Source organism: Ambystoma mexicanum, chromosome 2q (assembly GCF_040938575.1).
Source record: "Ambystoma mexicanum isolate Mex_15411 chromosome 2q, UKY_AmexF1_1, whole genome shotgun sequence".
Taxonomy (NCBI): Eukaryota; Metazoa; Chordata; class Amphibia; order Caudata; family Ambystomatidae; genus Ambystoma; species Ambystoma mexicanum.
Window position 1 is genome coordinate 1,087,192,093 of NC_090924.1, and position 20,802 is coordinate 1,087,212,894.

The 20,802-nt window shown below is 45.1% G+C and overlaps 1 protein-coding gene across 1 annotated transcript in view; it reads right to left on the reverse strand.

The window, feature by feature from the left end:
• Nucleotides 1-20,802, reverse strand: part of KRIT1 (KRIT1 ankyrin repeat containing) — a 1,383,280-nt gene that overhangs the window by 1,348,145 nt on the left and 14,333 nt on the right. The window contains exon 3 of the mRNA XM_069648434.1: nucleotides 8,526-8,685. Within this exon, the coding sequence (XP_069504535.1) occupies nucleotides 8,526-8,685 (160 nt within the window). The remainder of the gene's footprint in view (nucleotides 1-8,525; nucleotides 8,686-20,802) is intronic.

Genomic DNA, 20,802 nt, shown 5'->3' on the forward strand with positions numbered 1-20,802 from the left:
GTCAGGTAAACAGCTATGGTGTTAGTCCGTTGTCTTTCACGGTGTGCAAAAGTGTTTTGTGTTGGTAAATATCCTATCGGGTAGGGTGGGGAAAAGGTGTTGTAAGGAAGGGGGTACCGCGTCTCGCCCATCGGTGTCCCACTTCAACTCCCTGAAGACCTCCACCCCTCCACCCCCCCCCCCCCCCCCTTCCAGGTGATCCTCCCCCACTGGTCCACTCCCAGGAACTGGATCCAATAGCGATGGCCGTGTCCTGGCCACCTGGATGACAGATCTCTGGGGACTAGCGGGTGAGACACCTTCGGGTTTCTCACAACAGAGATAGATAGAAGGAAACCCTTTCATAGGATCTCAAGCTTTTAGGAGAGGGAGCACACTCTGGGGGGCTTCTATGGCGTAGTGAAGCAGAGCTTTTCACTGATGCAGAGTCTGAGACCACAGTCCCCATAACCAGCCATGCCAACAAACCTCCTGCATCCGTCTTCTAATGTTTTATTTGAAAAAGTGCATATGGAGCAATTAAGATCATGGTCTGGATACAAACAAAAAAAGACACTCCCGATATTTTTATTCAATATATATGTTCTTGACAGGGTGCTTTGTGGTCTTGGAATCAGTCCTGATGGGTAAAAAGAAAATAGACACCACAGGGCTCACCCATGGGGGAACACAAGAGGTCTGTGCCCAGTAGGGGACACCAAATAGGTGAAGTACTTCTAGAACCGCCACAATATGAAATTAGTAAGCCGAAGCTGTTAAACGGTGTGGAAAGCAAGTTTGTAGACCAGAGAATGCTTCTCAAATCGTCAATTGGAAATAAAGAAATAGGAGAGGGCTCCCAAAACCTGAACATGCAGTAGGAATCTGAAGATGGCTTCCAGCAGTGGAGCTATGGGAGGTACTGCACTATTGGCTACAGAGTAAACGACACAGAAAACACTAAAGTGATTGCAGTACTTTTATTTTCTAAATTAAACTGATTTACTATTACCGAAGATTCACAGCCTGTCGACGGGCGAATATTCAAACAGCATGTGAATCCATGAAAGAGCCAATGCTGGAGAAATGTCAACATCATATTTATTGCATAATTTGTTTACACAATACATGTTAATTGACAGTATTGTAATTATTATTTAAAAAAGCATATTGAGAATGCTTAGTGAAATGCAGACACAAAAGCTGCAGATTCTTTGATAACCTAATATGCTCAATTAAAATAAGTTCATCCCACAATGCAAGGCATAAAGCAACAGTATCACATTGCAATTCACTAGACAAGAATGATTAATTGCTTTTCGTTTTATAAATCATGTCGCTCTAACTAATTTCAGAGAAGGTGAGCATGTTTATTATTCTTTGTACCAAGCTCCAGGACAGTACAGGGACTATACAGAGGAACACAGAGATCCAGGCTGCAGGCTGACCCCAATGTTCATGTTTAATGAGCACTTTGGCTGATGGAAACTGCAGATCAGGGTAACTGTGTGGGAGCTTTGTCTTCCACTGTAAATATTTTTAGGGATGCAGGATGGCACTAAACAAATATCTCTTTCTCTCTGATCAGTCATTGCTTTCACCTCTGTATCCCAGCATTTTCCATTTCATAATTTGTTTGCTCACTTTTAAACCCTTAAAAAGGTCAACCCCTTTTTTTAAGTTAACTTTGCTTTCATGTATCCACCAACCCTATAACTTTCTCTCTTGCCCATCTCCCCTCATTACTTCTGAAAGTCTCTTCTTTCCTCCATTTCTTTCTCACATATCTTGCTTCCTAAATAAATTGTCTAAATCATTTCTCTTCGCTGTCCACCTTTGCTGAGCTCTATATTCCACTCAGACTGCAACGGCCTTAAACATGATAGGCCTTCACATGTGCATGTAAAAGGCTATTTTGTCATGCATCTGAAAGGATGTGAAAGACTGAGTGGGCACGTGTGCATGCATGTGAAAGGCTACAGTGGTTTGTGGCTGAAAAGCTATGCTGCATATGAAAGGCTAGGTGTGCACATGTAAGGCTGAGGTCTGTGTGCATGTGAAAGTCTGCATTGCTCATGCGAAGCTGCAGTGCCATGGTATGTGTTGCTGTGTGTAATGTACATGTAAACATTTGGACACCATCTTAATTCAATGACCACAACAAAAGTGAAGATTATGGTTAACCCATCTATTACCAGGCTCTATAGTCCGAACCAAGCATGCAAAGCGTAGACTAGTCTTTTTTCAATGAATGCACATGCCATGTGATGGGAACTTGATATGCATGCTGGCATTAAACTCATGACAAACATGAACTTTCCTCTCCATTGAATGTTGCCAGGTTTATAATTGAAGTGGCTGTGCAAGACATGAAGCCTCCCCTAATTTGGATATGTGGCCTTGGATACTAAATGCAATGATGGTATGTTAGGCAGAAACCTGTGCGGTTCCCTTAGGGAACACTGCAAAAGATTTAAGACTACAGGTGTTGGCAGTAAATCCACTGGGTAGCAGTCTGCACCACCCAGGTTTACCTGGTAGCTGTGGCTGAGCAGTCAGACTTCCCTCAAGAGAGTTAGGCAGTATGCAAAGTATACTCAATAGGCACTTAGATACAATAATACAAGCAAACACTGACCAGAGCTTTGGTATCAAAGTATATAATTATTTATTTAAAAACACACAGTTGAAACACTCCAGCACTCTTATTGTAAAATATTCTAAACACAGTTACTATTATGATATATACACCTCTTTTTCCATATTAGAAAATCACAGTAAAACACCACTTATTTTCATACAGAGGTGAGCGCTTAACTAGATTGCACTCTAATAAGTTTGTGAAAAAGGGAGGGGAAAAAGACAGAATAGGAAGAGGCACACCACTCTATGATTCCAGAACACTGTTAGCAAGGCAGAGAGCAAAAAGTCACTGGTGAGTCAAAGTCCAAAGGCTGGGCCCACTCTTAGAGAGAGCAAAGCACAAATGCGCCCAAGATCACACAGTTACACTAGGCTTAGAAAGTCTTGAGAAGGGTTCAGAAAAGCGTTGGGAGAGACTTAGAAAAGTTTAGCCAAGGTGTCCCAGGCTAACCCAGGTTCGAAAGCCGGGGGCTAAATCTACCCCGTACAGTCGGTAGCAAGGGAAGCCAGGCGGGACACGGTACCTTAAGCGGGAAGGATCCTCCAGCGGTGGCAATTGTTCCTGGTAGTGGGTGCAAGTTGCGTCGTCGTCCAGGGGAAGAGAAGATCTCGCCTTGGAGGAATGATGAAGGTCGTTGCACTACCAGGGCAGAAACCAGCCGCGGAGTTTTCCGGTTAAAGGTGGTACCTTTGTCTCGTGGCCGTGGTAAAACGTGGTCTCCCGGTTGCCGTGGTGCTTGGCACAGGCAAGACGGCCACGAGATACGTCGGGAAAGCGAAAAGACGGTGAAACTGGTTATCCCCACCAGTCAAAGGAAGAAGACTCTCCGGCGGGAGATCTCCTCTGTCGTTGGGAAAGTGGTGAGGCAGTCCAGCAGGGCTCCACCTGTGGTGGTGTCGTGGCAGGTCGGCTCAGTTTCTCCCTCGTCGGATGCTTAGGTCCTGTGGCGACTTCTGAAGTTCCAGTCCCCAAAGCCCTGCTTTTATGCAGCAAACCATTCACTCAGCCTAGCTGTCACTCAAACAAAGTGGTGAGCCGGCCGGCTCACCACTTGGGCCAATCAGGATGGAGTGCGACTTGAGTTGCCTAGGCAACTCAGTCCAGGGTGCCTAAATTCCCCTCCACCCCATCTAAGTACCCCAGACAGAGTGGCACCACTTTGGAGGGCTTCTGTGGAGAAGCCCGCCAAAAAGTGGAACAAAGGGCTCGACTTGGGTTGGAGTCACAGAAGAGAACACAAATGCCATTTTAGAATCAAGTTTTGGCAAAAAATACCAACCGGAGAATTAATATTAATTAAATAAACCGGCGGTATGTTCGAGGCTACCGTAAATAATTAAATAAAGATAGTAGCCTAAAACAATGGGAAATCCCATAGGAAAATATTCGCGGTTGAATATAAAAAGTAGTATCCACTGCCACCAGCCAAAACTCGATCAGGGGGGACAGAGACGTGCCCCCTCGACTAACAGACCCTGGGGCAATTGAATTGCCCCAGCCAGTACATCCACAATATGATTGTTTGTACTGGTTCTGTTCAGAATTTAAGACTAGTAAAGTCAATGGTGACTTTACATACCCTGGGAGACAGTAGTCAGTCCCAGGGTATGGAGTCTATACTGGGGGGTCACTATGACACCCCTGTGTCACTGCACTGAGAGTGCTGTGTAACACACATCACAAAAACACATGAAGCCCTATGGGGTAAAAGACCCCATAGCCCATTAAACACATCTAGATTCAAAGAAACACACTCAAATCATGCCCAAGAGGGAGGGTAAAAGAGTCTCTTGGCAGGAGAAAAAAAGAAACCCCAAAAATCCAGCAAAGCTGCTGGGGGACTCACTAGGTTAGGAAATTCAGCCTAAACAGAGAATTCTCCCTAACATGGTAAAATGCATTACAAAACGTTTTTATAAGTAAGCCAACAAACAAATAACTTTGCTGTGCAGATTAAGTGGCATTATCATTATTATATATGAAGCAGTACCTTGAGTGAGCTTTTGTGTAGCATACACAAGTCAAATGAATGGCTTGTGGGCACTTCTGTGTTATCTAATGATTTGCCAAGGATCACACACGTTAGTTAATTGTGATGCTGGGGTTTGAGACCAGTCTCCAACATAAGGCCCTTAACCATATATCTTCCCAGCTTTAGTTGGTAGAAATAGTACTTTGGTTTTAAATAACAAGTCTGTTTTGTAGAGATGCTTTGAAACTTACAAAAAAATCATCATCCAAGATGAAAAATGTAGAAATCCATGTTGAGAACAAACACTATGGTCGTAGCTTTAGTTACTAATTCTTGAATAGAAAATTACAAGAACGTAAAGTAATTTTAAGCCAAAAGCATCCTATGAATTTGGTAAATGTACGTTAAAGACTTAGACACACATAAAAGGTATTGTATTATAGTCATTGTTTGACTGAATCAAGCTTGCTACTGCATATCATCTGATGGGAAAGTGAACACTTCTCAGAAACAATGGTTCATCAATGGACCACCACTAAAGGAGCGTGCCATTTAAAGGCTCTGCCGATAGATATCTGGTGTTTATTTTATTTATTTTTACATTTGTATGGCGCACTAAGACAAAGAGCATCAAGGCACTGTTGCATGACCAGTTACTCAGAAATGTACAGACATTGGGATAAGCACAGTGTAAAAGTTATTCAGTAAAAGTGACTGTAGTTCAGAAGTTCAGATCAGATAAGGGCCGGTGTCCAGCATTCAGGCAAACAGTAGTGGAAAAAAATCATTGTCCCTTCCAAATTGTGTACCCATTGTTGCTTTAAGATATGAGTTGGGTCTCTCGTCCTTAAGATCCTGGCTTGAGTGGAAATGGATCTCCTTGTACAGGTCCATTCTGGTTCCTGTTAAGGGTTCCCTGTACGAGGATGTGTCTGCTCTACTCTTATGCAATACAAACTGGTTTTTGGGAAAATTGAAGCAATAATGTGTGGAACTGTTGGATAATGCAGACTGTACATTGGACATTTTAGTCCAAAATCCATTGAAAGTGAAAGAGCGGCTGAAAATGTGGATTGGGTGAACACAGGAGATAAGATGAAGATGACAAAATTGTCACAATCTTTCTCTAGTTTGGGGGGAAAAAAAAAGAACGATTTTGCCCACATATCTAAGAAAATACCCAGATCCTAGCTCGAGGAAACTATTTTTAAGGTTCAGGCTTAATTTACTCCCGACTAGGGAAATTCAATCAGCCAGAGGTATAGTTTCACTTGATGATAGATGTTTGAATTGCGAGATCAATGAAACACAAACACTGAAACATCTGATTTCTAAATGTACAGACACAAGGGACTTGAGAGTCGCCAGGTTAAGAAGATTTGTCCATGATATTAACTGGTTAGATACAGAGGAATTTTGGTCCAGAGCTTCATCCGGACATAACATTTTCCTAACTGCAGAAACTGTAAGATTGTTACGAGATCTAAAATTAGATGGTCACTGAGAAAAGAACTAGGCCGATAGGTGTAATTGTATTTCTCTTTTCCATTCCCGATTCTCTTTTTGCTCTTTCCGTTTTTGTTACTCACCACACCAAGATTCGGAGGATTGAAGTGGTGCAACTCTGAGATCAACCAGTCTTGACCTCAGCTACCCTGATTAATAAGTTGGTTGGAATAGCAGAGCACATACGGAGCCTGGAAGGAGATGGTTGAGGAGCCAAGAGGGAAATCCAGTTCCAAGGACACGACAGGAGAAAATAATAAACAGGAAGGTTAGTGAGGGAGGAAACACCCGAACGGCACGAGGGACGCACTAGATAAGGGTTGGTGCAGGTAACTGGAAAGCGTCCTGAACTGCACTTGCAATGTAAAAATACAAATCCAGAACAAATCCAGCACAATGTCCAAGGAGGGTAATTTCTTCACAGAGGGAGTAGGCAGTCTTTATCCAAAAAGCAAATCACAGGATGTTATGACAATGAAAATACACTTACTGAAAGCAACTAGTGTCAGACGATGATTGTTATAATTTAGCCCTTGTGGAAGGAAGCAAAAAGCTACAAAGCATAGGAAAACGCCTACTAACAGCCGTCGGCAATCCAGGAAACGTTCCGAGTCGTAACAGCGTGTAGAAACAAAATCAGCTGGGCAATCCATGAACAGTCCAAAGTGGAAGGCAAGGTCGAAAACCAGGAAATCTAAGCTGGAAGGTTTGAAGAAGGAATTAGCTCGAAGGCTAAACACGTAAGAGAACGTGTAGACTACAATTAGCAGCACTGAACCCCGAGCGGAACCGGATTAAGAAGGCAAAGGGCGGGGCATCGGTGTACGCATAGTGCGTAATACGCGTGTCAGCTGACGCGGTCGATACTGACACCGACGTCCAAACAGTCTCCATGGAAACCGATAACGCTGCCACAGCGATGTCTTTCCACGGACGGTGTGAGCCGGTGTAACTGCCGAGGGAGGCTGGCGAGAACCGAGCTGTCGGAGCCTAACAGTTTTGTGGAATTTGATGTAAATGTATGAATTTTAATTGTGTGTTTTCTTTTTATAGAATATGTGTAAAAAGTCAAAAATGATGGCTAGTGCACAATAAATTAATTTTTTTAAAAATGTGTGTTTTTAGAGTTCTTCGGAAAGTCCAGTAGGAGAGTTCAGCATGTAGGGTGGGAGGGAGGAGGTTCCAGTGTTTGGCAGCTGTGGCTGGGAAACTAGAACCTCCAGCTTTGGTCCTCTTGAATTTAGGCAGAGTGATGCAGTTGGCGTAGGCAGCTCTGGGAATTATTCACTATTTGCAAGGCACTAGTGGGAAGCCCTGTTGAAATTGCAAGGGTAGCGGTGTCCGGTCACATGTCCATCAAAAGGCATCCTAATTATAGCACCAGTGGTGAAACAAGCCTGCGAGGTCCCTAGGCCCTCTGCTACCGTACAGGTGAAACATGTCTTGCATTGGCCCTGATTGAAAGTACGGATATACAAATTTGCTAATCATATGTGTTGAATTGCTAATCAAAATATTTTTATTTAGCAGTCTTGACTAATCAATTTTGCAAGACAAATTTATGCCTTGCAATGCATCTGTAAAACATTTTTAATGTGAAACATTTACTGTGAGTGATGTAGAGGATGACGGATAGTTTAAATCAGTGAGAACACGTCAAGAGACACAAACACAGCTGATCGGGAGCTGCAAAAGGCGGTGTTGATAGGCACTGGAGGCGAGAGCTTCTTGCGCCTTTCTATAGTGGAACATGTTTGCAGAAAGGCGTGAAAAGAGTTTGTCTCCAGTGGCCGCAAGCTTCAAGGGCTGGGGTATGCGCTATGGTTTTCGCCGTGAGAGCAGTTGACATTAACACACCTGGGTCTGATTGGCCTTTAAAAAAAGATAGCTGTGACGAACAAGGAATAGTGGCACTGCTAAAGGCATGCAAATGTCGTGGCTGCTCTGCAGAAAACAAGAATACAATACATGCAATGAGACGCAACATGGGTGTATTTACAATCAATCGAAAAATAGTGAGAGAGTAACAATTCCTTTAGAAAAGAGCTTGTGCCTAGATACAAATCTGTGGGGATTGTATTTTCCCCAATTACAGCCACAAGCTTGTAAAACCTCATGGAGTTTACTCTAATATAATCTATCTAATAAAGTGCAATTTCTGGAAACAAATCAAGCATATCCTGCAACAAGAATGTGCCCATTTTATAAAACTAGAAAAATGGAAAACTCCAATTTATTTGGCAACACAGGGTTCATCATTAGCTAGGTGAAAAAAAAACATTGCTTCTTGTTCTCCAACTGTAATTTCACTTATTTTCATCAATCTTTCTTTATTTTAGATCCCACTTTATAATAATAAAGCTTTTTCAAGCCTAGCATAGAGATTTCTGTAGAAAACAAGCAGTAAATAAAAATAAGTCTCACCTCGGATACCCTGGTTTGTTGGGCACACTGGTTTAGTAGATTCTGCAACATACTCCAAGATTTCCTGTGTAACATCGTTCTCCGCTGGGAGTTTGATTTCTAACAAGACTTTCCTTCTCTTTTTCTTTTGTCCTTCAATAGGAACTTCAATCAGTAAAATCTGATCAAAAACAAAAATTAAAACAAAGGTAAAGAGGAGAGAATAAGTAAAACTATTTTAGCAACCAGGCTATTTTAAAAAATGCATTAAGTATGTTTAAGCATTGTATAAGATGATTTAATATTATACAATTTTGGAACGCGGCACATCCAAACAACATATTTATATGTGGATGCTGTCTGCGGAGGGCTGGAAAAGGGGCCAAGTTGGCACTTGCTCTCCACACCCGTTGTGTTACTTCCCAGGCGTGCAGTGCTGGAAAATGTAAAAAGACAATACATCAAAAAGAAAATATGCGATGTCATGCACTCCTGTATGGTATAACCCATGTCTAGGCCTTTTAAGTTATCCTGTGCGAGGTTATCCTCTTCATAAGTGGTTTATGCCCTGGCCACTGAGGGTGTACCAAGTCATGCAGACTTGACAGCTGGATAACCATCACCCTTGGATGATCGCTGTTACTTCACTGAAGGTGTTTAGGTTACATCTTATGAGATGATTTGGCATTTGTAATGCACCTATAAACAAGTGTTTCAAGGCACGACAAGGCAAGGAAGGGAGAATAGAGGGAGGACAGAGGCAACGATCTTACTAGGCCAAGTGACATTAACATCGCTTGGGATATTTCCGCCTCTGCACTCATGATATTGTTACAGATCACCTCAAGAACACACCAACTCTCGAAGATGGCACAAGGGTTTTTATTAAAATGTTTCAAGAGACTCTTGCTAAAGGCCATTCCTCTCTCACTCACTCTCTCTCGTGTGCTTTTGCATCCCCATCCCAGGTGTCCCTAAATCGCAAGATTATCACAAGTAATCAGTAACCCCTACTTTCTTTGAGCTAGCCAGCTCCTACTGAAGGCCTGAAGACAATCACTTACCTTTCTGGCTCCCTCCAGGAATATCTAGGTGGATCTTAACAGGGGTACCACAAAAAGTAAAGAAGTGGTGCCTTTCAATCACCCCAATCCCACTTTGTCTTTACCCCTTGTGTCCTTGGACTCTGTGCCCTGATGTTCTCTCCTTCCTTTCATTCTACTCTCATTCCGACTCTTTTTAACAAGATCCTTGAACCACATATAATCTAAATTGAATAACTTAGCATAGCAAAAAGCAATATGTAGAGCATAAAGCAAAATAGTTTTAACAAGATGATGCAAAAAGATTTTGGGACATATTTATATTCTAGATATGCACACCTGAATCCCATTTTAGAGAGGAGCACTGTAACTCTGACTAAGAAAGTTATGCTCTTATTCCATTAATAGAGAGTGCATTTTATCTCTAGGACAAACACTATTGTACCTCTAATCAGACTCTTTGGTTGCTAGCAGCGGGAGATTCAGGTTCTTAAGCTATTATAGTAGCTTACAAGTCTATAGGGCAATAATTCATCGACTCCATAGGGTACCAAATGACACTAATTTCGCGTAGGTCATTTCCCCATTTTTCCTTCGGGAAAGTAGCCATGCTCTCATGCCAAGAGTTAATGTAATTCATGCTGGCACACAATCAATGTGTCTGGTACATCGAGCCTTTAATAAGTTAGGAGCCGAGTACCTTCAGGAAAAATGTATTCACTATGTTGTCTCGTCCACTCTGTTCTCAGAATGCCCTTTTAACATTAGTTCCTCATGTCCAACAGTCACGGATTGATGGCCGTGCTTTTTCTGTAGAAACTGCAAGGGTTTGGAATCAGCTGCCCAGGGCTCTGCGAGCTACTACCAACCATCTGCCCTTTCGGCGGTCCCTGAAGACCCTCCTTTTTTTAGGTTCTACTCTGTTCAGTCACTTCCTCATCTGAATTGTCTAGCGCCAAGATAGCTTTGGGTGTATATGCCCTGTATATATACATATAAAATAACATGTGGCCCTTTTTTTGGCATTCACTCTTTGAAGCCTATGGCTTGAGGGATGTCACCTTAAGGGCTAAACACACATTTGTGCAGGTCGTGCCAAATAAATGAGTTGGCAATACTTTCTTTTTTTTCTGGCATTACTCGAAAGCATGCATTTCTGTGTACTGTGATGGGTCAGGAGGACGCAGAGGACATTTTAGGCATTTTTTATTAAATAACAGTCAGAAAGGGCTATCTATCCGTATGGCTACAGGCGGTTCTCTACCTAAAGAATAACTGAAGTGTCTGTCAGTTGTTCGTTTCTCAATGTCCAAAAAGAATCAGTCTACCACGCAAAACTATTACTATCTGACCCCGAGCCCTTATCTTAACAAAATAAAGGCAGTAGAAGGACTCCCTTCTCTGTCATGCTCCCAGCACAGGTTCTCTTGATACATGCTGTTTGTTTCCTTTGCCAGAATCAGTTTCAACAGTTCTTTTCTCACTGTAGACCATTTTGTTTATATACTTTGTTCCAATTGTTTGGTTGTATAGGGCAAGTATGCCTTTAACTTTTGATATTCTCTTTTCTTAATTTCCCACAGGCGTTACTTTCCACTCCATGGTGTGTGTTGTTAGGGAGAATTCTCTTATAAGGCTAATTTCCCAAACCTAGTGAGTCCCCCAACAGCTTTGCTGGATTTTTGGGGTTTGTTTTTTTCTCCTGCTAAGAGTGAGACTCTTTTCCTCCCACTCTTAGGCATGATTTGAGGTATGTCTTTGACTTTGTGTGCTTATGGGCTATGGGGTTTTATACACAAAAACAGATGATACCCTATGGCGTAAGTGTTACACAGCACCCTCAGTGCAGTAACACAGGGGTGTCAAAGTGACCATCAAACATAGACTCCATACCCTGGGACTGACTACTGTCTCCCAGGGCATACAAAGTCACCAATGACTTTACTAGTCCAAAATTGTGAACAGCACCAGTACAAACCATCATATTGTGGAAGTACTGGAAGGGGTTAATTCGATTGCCCCTGGGTCTGTTTCCAAGGGGGCACTGTCCAGTCCCCCCTTGTCAAGTTTCTGGCTGGTGGCAGTGGTTACCACGCAACATATTCCACCAGAATATTTCCTATGGGATTTTCCCATTGATTTTAAACGCACCCCTTTTTGGTGCAATGTTAAAGATACCGCCGGTTTATTTATTTAATATTAAATCCCCGGTTGGGTCTTTTTACCAGAACTCTTTTCTAAAATGGCGTTTGTGTCCGTCTCTGTAACTCCAACCAAGGTCGGGCCCTTTGTTCCACTTTTTGGCGGGCTTCTCCACAGAAGCCCTCCCACTGGTGTCACTCTGTCTGGGTTCCACGGGATGTGTGGGTGGGGGAATTGGCACCCTGGACTGCGTTGCCTTAGCAACCCAAGTTGCATGTGTTCTGATTGGCCCAGTGGTGAGCCGCCCGGCTCACCACTTAGCATGCATGAGAGACAGCTAGGCTGTTGAATGGGGGTTTTTCTGCATAAAAGCAGGGCTTTTGGGACGGGAACTTCAGAGGTCGCCACAGGACCTAAGAATCCGAAGAGGGAAGAAGCTGAGCCATCTGCAACAACGACACCACCAGTGGAGCCCTGCTGCAACGAACTCACCACTTTCCCAACGACAACAGAAGATCTTCTGCTGGACGAGTCTTTTTCCTCTGAGCTGGTGGGACCAACCAGTTCGCCCTTTTCGCCTTCCAAAGACGTCTCTTGGTCGAATCACCCGTGCCAAGCATCCCGGCGGCCGGATAGCCAAGCTTCACCACTTTGACCGCGAATAAAAGGAACACACCTATCGACAAACTCCGCGTCTGGTTTCATCCCTGTGCAGTGCAACGACTCCACGTTTCCTCCTCGATGAGATCCTCCCTTCCCCTGGTCGAAACAACGAACTGCAACCACTGCCAGGAACAACAGCCACCGCTGGAGCTTCCTGTCTCTTTAAGGTACTGTATCTTGCCTGGCCTCCCTTTCTTTGGTTTGCCTAAGGTGACCCATAAATCCTTGGCTTGCCAACTGGGTTGGCCCCAGACCTAACTTTACCTTCTTGAATCACCCCAACCGCTTTTGAACATTCTGCAAAGAATTTTAGTGCATTTTAAACCGTGTGATCCTGGGCACATTTCGCTTTGCTCCCTTTAAAGTGGGCATGGCCTATGAACTTTGGCTCTACAGTATATACTGCCTTTATTCCCTTGCTGAGAACTCCTAAACATGTTGAGACCCGTTTTATTTCTATGCTCTGCCTTTTTATCTCCCTTTAACTGAACTATTGGAGTGCCATCGGGTTATGCGCTCACATCTGTTTAACAAATCATGGTATTTTAACTCTGACTTGTCTGATAGTTATCAAGAGAGGTGTGTATACTTTATCTGACTGTGTTTTAACTTGCTTTTGATTGAGAGTGCTAGTATATTGCCTGAAGTGTGTTTTAAATAAATAATTATATACTTTTTATACAAAGCTCTGGTCAGTGTATTTGCTCTACTGTGTTTTTAGCCCTATTGTGTATACTCTATATACTGCCCTACTCTTCTTGAGAAAAGTCTGACTGCTCAGCCACAGCTACCAGGTAAATCTGGGTGGTACAGACTGCTACCAATTGGGTTTACTGCTTACTCCTGTAGTCTTAATCTTTTTGCAGTGGTCCCCAAGGGAACTGCACAGGATTCTGCCTAACACGTGTCTCTCCCTCTCTCTCCCTCCCTCTCCCTCTCCCTTTCTCTCCCTTTCTCTCCCTTTCTCTCCCTTTCTCTCCCTTTCTCTCCCTTTCTCTCCCTTTCTCTCCCTCTGATCCCTCTCTCTCTTTCTCTCTCTCTGACCCCTCTCTGGGAACATTAGTCTTTCCTTCATTAAAGTTCAGATTTAGTAAATGTACTGTATGCCTACGTTCTTCTCGTAACTCCCCTATCCCCAGTCACCCTCTCTCTTCTGCGGAAATGGTCCTGAACTCTTTTGGAAGTGGTAAGGAAGGCGTGGTATCAAAGCAAGACAGACACAAGTGATCACAGTTCAAGGGTGTTATTAAACTGTAAAAATGGGTGAGACAAACGCCTAATCTAAACCCAATTCGAAGATGGGAGCAAGCTATGACCATCCAATAATAGTAATACAGTCCTAGTGGAGTTTAGTCAAATAAAAGGCATATACGGAAAAAAAACAGTTGCCCGTCCTTATCACTAAATACAAAATAGTGCAGGATAGTGTAATCAAAGAAAGAAATAAGTGTTCTCAAAAGGATGAGGGATCCCACATTTGAAGAACGGAACAAGGCAGGACTCTCGAGCACAGCACACTTCTTGGGCTTCTCCGGCCCAAGTTTACAGTTCTTTTTTCTCCTATCAGGGCCTTCTGTGCCCAAGTCTCTTTATCCAAAGTCTCTTGCCTCAGAGGGCCTGTTGCATCACAAACAAAAGTTCCTTCCATTTATTTTTACTTCGGGCGATAACTCTTCACCCGAGGATCCCCCTCAGCCGGTCTCCGATGCCTTTCACAACATCAGCCTCCCTCGACCGGGCTTAGACCAACAAATCACTGTGGGCATCACTCAGTCTGGTTCACGTTTGTCACCATAATGCAGTTCACTTAGCTTTTCAATTCATCATCATATTGCAATATTCAGGAATCTCAACGTCTTTTTAAACAATTCACTGGGTTATTGGTGTCACCTTTAATTAGGTCCCCCTCGTCTGGGATCAGACCTCCATCTGCTTTCCAAAACACTTGTCACTTTACACAGAGACCTCCGAAGGGCGAGCACGTCTCGCTGGGTCAGTCCGAGTTTCTATGGCAAGTGTAGGTTTCACTTTATCATATTCTATGCAGTGTTCCCCTCAGTAACAGTTCACTTCACAATGTGTCAAAGATTTTCGACTGTAAAAGGGGTTTTGGCTTGTCCCTTGTATGACCCCTTTCAACCCTCTTGGTGGCCTCCCCTGGGGCCTCTTGGTTCTAGTAGTTTTCTCAGTTGAACATATCCTTCTTGTTCAGGAGCAGGGTATTTGTTAGAGTCTTTCGAATGAGCACCCACGCAGCGCCGGACCACTCTAACCCAAATACATCGGTTGTTCACAAAAGACATTTGTCTATATCTTCTTTCCTTTACGTAAATGTTGCCACTGCAACCTTGAGATTAAGGGGGGTGTGGCTAACTAGCCATGGGATAAGCTGGAAATCTGTAGCTCCTGCTGATCCGGACACAATCCTGGGAAGCTCACCAGATGGGGAGGCGTGCAAACCATCAAAGTGGAAATAAAACTGTGAATGGACGCTGAATGCAACGTACAACTTTGGAGCTAATTCCGATTAATACGGTGAAAGTTGTGTGTGAAATGAAGAAAGAGGTCCTGAAGAAGTTGCAACAAAATTGCCGCTGTCTGAGGACAAAAGAACTGGAAGACACTTCGGCGATCCGCAGCGATACGAGGAGGAAACACCAACTGCCCAACGAGGACCGATCGGACACTGATTATAAACCCGCACATCATTACAAGAACGGTAATGACTGAGGGACGCGCTGGGCCCCTGCGACGTGAAATGGCGAGATTAAACAGTTTGTGGATTACTAAAGGAATACAAACTGTGAGTGACGGAGATAGTGCGGACCTACAGGCTGCCGGCGCGAGCACCGGAGCAACAGTCTAACGCGTGCATGGGTCGGGCAAAGCTGGGAGCCTCCGTTCGGCTCAGCTCCGGTGACTGAACAGTGCTGCCCGCATCCTGCAGGTGTCAATCCTGGATTCGGGGAACGAAACCGTACATGGCACACTGACGTGCAGAGAAGATATGCTACATTGTGTCTGGGGGACTTAGCAAACTGCAACTGTAGCACACACGTAACAAAGCCGGCAATGTGGAAGCCTGGTGAGCTTTGCTGAACGGAGGCTCTCAATGAAGTAAGTGCGTGTTTGACAGACACAATGATCAGTGTACAGATGGCATCAAGGGCGTACTAATAAACGGCTCTGTCCAGCGCATAATTTGCAGACACAATGCTTGGGCTACTAATGATAAGAAGGAGACACTGCTGGGGCCCAATCATAAAGCAACTGCTTGTAAATCTGGAGCAGAGAAGGTACATACAGGGTGCGAGATACACAAAACTACTACACGGGCCACTCCACCAGGAAAAGGGGAGCCACGAGTGAAGTGATAGGAAGCCAATGGGATCATTGAAAAGACTGTAGTAAGGCACACAAAGAATTCTCGCACCACGAGCACGAATTATACAATCCCCAGCGGAAGAATGCCCCCGGACTCTGCGGAGACACAATGAACTGGTCCAGTTGAAGGATAAGCTGGCAACTAAAGTATAGCCTACTGAATCATCAGTGGACGCCAAGAGCAGAAAACAATATACATTGAGGCCACACTGGGAAAGTTAATCCAGCAGTCTAGGTGCTGGTAGAGCATAATAGGGAGTGCTAGGCGCCATATCCACAAGCGTGGTGCAAACTAGCAGCCCTCCTAAAATCAAGAGACGTAATAGCTTGGAACTGCGGGGGACTCTAGGCCACACCATATTGGGCAGCACGAAAGGAAGTGACCACCCCAAGAACAGTGATAGCCACTAAGCTTTTAAAAAATAAAGGGAAGCAATCCACAATGGAGGAGTTTGCTAAATCCCCACAAACAACGGAAGCGACGAAACAGAAAGGGCTCAACACGCAAAGCGAGGTAGCCCAGATGCGTAATGACCAGCGGATCCTCGAGGCAATCGCAGACTTGAAAACATCAGGGGAGGCCAAGGTCGACGCTGCAGTAGCTGAATTGAAGGCCTTGTTGGAATTCAAGATAGATGAGGTACAAGTGGATGTTAACTTGCTGCGACAGGATGTGAGAACGCTGGCAGAACAAACGAGTGGACTAGAAGAGGAAGTGAAGGCTAACACAGCCACTTGCTCAACAAATGCCACTGAAGTGCATATACTGCGACAGCAAGTGCGCAACTTGGAAAACAGAGCAGAAGAAGCAGAAGGGCGGGCGCGTCGAAACAACAAATGCATTGCGGAGCTCCCAGAAGGAGAAAAAGGCTCGGACACGACCAATTATGTTGAATCCATGCTGTTGCAGGAAATCAAAGGGGGTGCGCTCACCCAAGGCTTTGTGGTGGAGAGAGCGCAGATGCGGAAGCCACTACCGGGAGCCTCCACACGGCCGATCATTGCCAAAATACTAAATTACAGAGACAGAGAGAAGATTCTGGAGCATTTTCGGAAAGGGGGAATGATACGTAGAGCATCAGCATCCATCACAGCGTACCCGGACTACACCTTCCAAGTGCAGGGACAGACTCCACTACGGGGTGATCAAGAGGAGGCTGCGTGAAGCGGGCTACAAATACATGTTAATGTATCCAGCGAAACTGAAGGTGAGCAATAAAGGCAAGGCCCTATTTTTTGAAACTCCAGAGAACGCGGCGGAATGGCTGGATACACAGAACTGCCCAGCCGAGTCAGATGCCCACAAAGAGCAATATGGATAATTGAACCTGCGGTTTCCGGGGTCAAACTGGTGTGGGAGTTGGCGACTTTGGGACTTTATTATAATGCTGTGTATTATGGAGCTGAGATGAGGTAGGCTGAGCGCTGGAAGGTTAGCTTAATGCGGGAGACACAGGTGTCGCATTGGAACTGCGGCACTGAGAGTTCGACTATCTAACCGGCTCACCACTTAGCATGTTTGATTGACAGCTAGGCTGAGTGAATGGGGGGTATGCTGCATAAAAGCAGGGTTTCGGGGACTGGAACTTCAGAAGTCGCCACAGGACCTGAGAATCCGACGAGGGAGAAGCTGAGCCGACCTACCACGACAACACCACCGGTGGAGCCCTGCGGAACCGACTCACCACTTCCCGACGACAGAGAAGATCTCCCGGCTGGAGAGGCTTCTTCCCCTGACTGGTGGGCACAACCAGTTTACCTTCTTTCTTCGCACCCCAGACCGGTTTGTGGTCGAACTGCCCTTGCCAAGCACCCCGGCGGCCGGATAGCCACTCACCACTGAACCGCGAATCAACGGACCGCTCCTTGTACCTGAGAAACTCCGCGGCTGGTTTCTTCCCTGGCAGTGCAACGGACTCCTGTCTTCCTCCACGACAAGATCCTCTCTTCCCCCAGACGAAGCACCGACTTGCATCCGCTGCCAGGAACAACTGCCCCCGCTGGAGTGTTCTCACCACTTTAAGGTACCGTGTCCGCCAGGCCTCCCTTTCTAAAGATTGCTACAAGGTAATAATTACTCCTTTTCCTTCTGGACTGGGCTGGCCGCCTTGATCCTCTAACTAGTCCCTTTCTTTGGTCCAACTCCTTTTTGAACCGTTACAAGACTTTTGTGCATTGCAACCGTGTGACCTTGGACACATTTCGTTTGATCCTCTTAAAGTGGATCCGGCCTATTGAACTCCAACTTCACGGTTTTACTTTGCCTTCCTCTCTTGTTATGTTCTTGTAAAAGTGTTGGGATCTGTTTCAACTTGTTCTCTGCTTTTCTCTCCCTTTTAAAAACAATCTATTAGAGTGCCATCTACGTTAAGCGCTCACCGCTGTCTGAAAATAAGTGGGGGCTTTACTTAAACTTGTCTAATATTCCTCTAAGGGAGTGCATATCTTTTAGTGACTGTGTTTTTGAATTGCTTGCTATTAGTGCCTGTGTGTTTTTCTAGATGTGGTTTAAAATAAATCTCTTTTACACCAAGCCCTGGTCAGTGTTTACTTGTTCTATGGTGTTCTTTTGACCTATTGTGAATACTCTGTATACTGCCTAACTCTTCTTGAGGGAAGTCCGACTGCTCAGCCACAGCTACCAAGTGAATCTGTGTGGTACAGACTGCTACCAAGTGGTTTTTTTTACTGCCAAACACCTGTAGTCTTAAATCTTTTGCAGTGGTCCCAGAGGGAACTGCACAGGTTTCTGCCTAACACCATCTGGTCCTGGAGATGAGCCTGACTTTAGGCCAGAAATAGCATGATCGACCTCCTCCGTAGTTATCGGGCTATTCAATCTCTCTCGGTCTTCATCAGTCAGTGTTGGGAACGTTACTATTGACAAGTACTCCTCCCTGCTCTCGGGGGTGGAGAGAGAGTCAGAGGCATAGAGCTCCTCATGGAATTGGGTGAATCTGGCTGATAGGTCTATTGGGTTTCTCAGTACGGAACCCGAGGAGGTCCTGACCCTCAAGACTGCCCTATGCGCTCTCTCCCTTCTAAGCCTGGCTGCTAGGAGTGCATCCGCCTTATCTCCTTTCTCAAAATATCGCTGCTTCACGAATCGAAGACGCGTTGGCGCTTTACTTTCCCAGATATCTTTTAGTTCTTTCCTAAGTGCCCTTATCTCTTATCTCGTCCCAGCAGTCTCCCCCCTCTCTAGCAAGGTCTCCCACCTTCTCAATGATTAAGCACCTGACTTGAGATTCCCTTAGCATTCTCCGTTTCTTAACTGATGAGCCTTGCGCTATGATTAGACCTCTGATCGTAGCTTTTGCAGTCTTCCAGACGATCTGAATAGCAATCTCACCAGTGTTGTTTCGCTCAAAAAAGGTGCGCATCTCTTCATCCAGGCTTTTCCGGAAAAGCCCATCTCTAAAGAGCGTGTCATTGCACGTCCACCTTTTATCTACCACTTTGTTCCGCTCCAGGTCTAAATCGAGTGTAACCATGTCATGGTCTGACCATCCCACAATTTCAATGGACGCGTCAATGATCAAATGTTCAAGGCGCTCGTCCAGAAATATGTAATCAATACGGGTAAAGGTTTGGTGAGGCGTTGAGTAAAACGTGTAGGCTTTGCCCTGTGGGTGTGTAATTCTCCACGCATCTATAAGGTGTTGTGGTGCTAAAAGCTGCTGAAAAGCTCCATTATCTGGAGGAGTCAAAGCCCCCGTGCAATACGATCGCCAGTCAAGGTCTGAATTAGTGATTTGATTAAAATCTCCACCACAAATAATGGGGCCACTCCCCTCTACTTCTAGAGTCCTCAGAAAAGCCTTACGAAAAGCCAATTGGCGTGTATTGGGAGCATACACTGAACACAGCGCGAGTACCGTGGAACCGACAGATCCGTGTATAATAAGAAATGAACCCTTTGGGTCTCTGTGCAAACTTATTATTTGGAGGCCTAGGGAGGCACGATACAATATGCCCACCCCACCCTTCTTATTCGGCCCTCACGCCCAAACTGATCCCCCTGTACCTCCCCCTCTAACTGCAAAATTCCTCCCGTTGCCTATACTTGGTTTCTTGGATAAACAAGATGTCGAGGTTGGCAAGTCTAAAGGTGCGTTTTAACATAGTTCTTTTTTGGGGGAGAGTTTAACCCTTTTACATTAAGGGAACCCAGTTTAATCGCATCACCCCCCCATCCCCCTTCATCAACAGACTCACTATCAGACTTCCGGCCTGTTTCATTCGCGCTCGCGCCCCTACTCTGCTCAATGACATAGGCATTTCTCTCATGATCTGGGAGCTGCGGTCAAGCCCTCCCCCCACCTCTCCCAACCCCTCCCCCACCCCCGAAATAAATGTAAGGTAGAAAGAAAATAGAAAGTACAAAAGGTACGTTGAACTGTGTTATCTTCAACTGAGGAGACGCCCCAAATGTTAAGATAAGGCCACACAACGGGTGTTATCTCTGGAACCCTTCGGCAATCACCTACTTTAGAATGCGAATTTTAAGCGATCACTCGATAATCAATGCCAATGGCGCCCAGCCTGGCTTCAGCTTGAGTTGAATCTCTGTCAGGGGGTATTTAATCTTTGAAACTTCTTGCCCCCATTGGACTTGCTTTTTTGGTGCCAGGGTACACATAGTCCCGGATGGCCCCTCTTATATCCTCTTCGGTGACCAGCATTGTCCATTGGCCCATATATTCGAAGGTCAGGGAGAAAGGATACCCCCACCTGTAGCGCACCCCCCTCTCCTTGAGTAGTTGCGTTATGGGGCGACACATTCTGCGTTTGGCCAAGGTGTAAGCGGAGAGGTCCTGGAAAATGGAGATCTGGGCGTTGTTATAGGTGATCACCCCAACCTTCCTTGCTTCCTCCACGACCTTGGCCTTTTCCGTGTAGTAGTGGAATCGGGCTAGGACAGACCGGGGATTTCCCGCCTTTCCCCCTTTTCTATGTGCACCCTGTCGAACATGAGTTCTGTGGTCATCTCCTCTGCGAACAGCAGGGTAATGATGTCTCTCACCACTCGGGTTAAGTCCCTCTCAGATTCCCCTTCTGTTAGG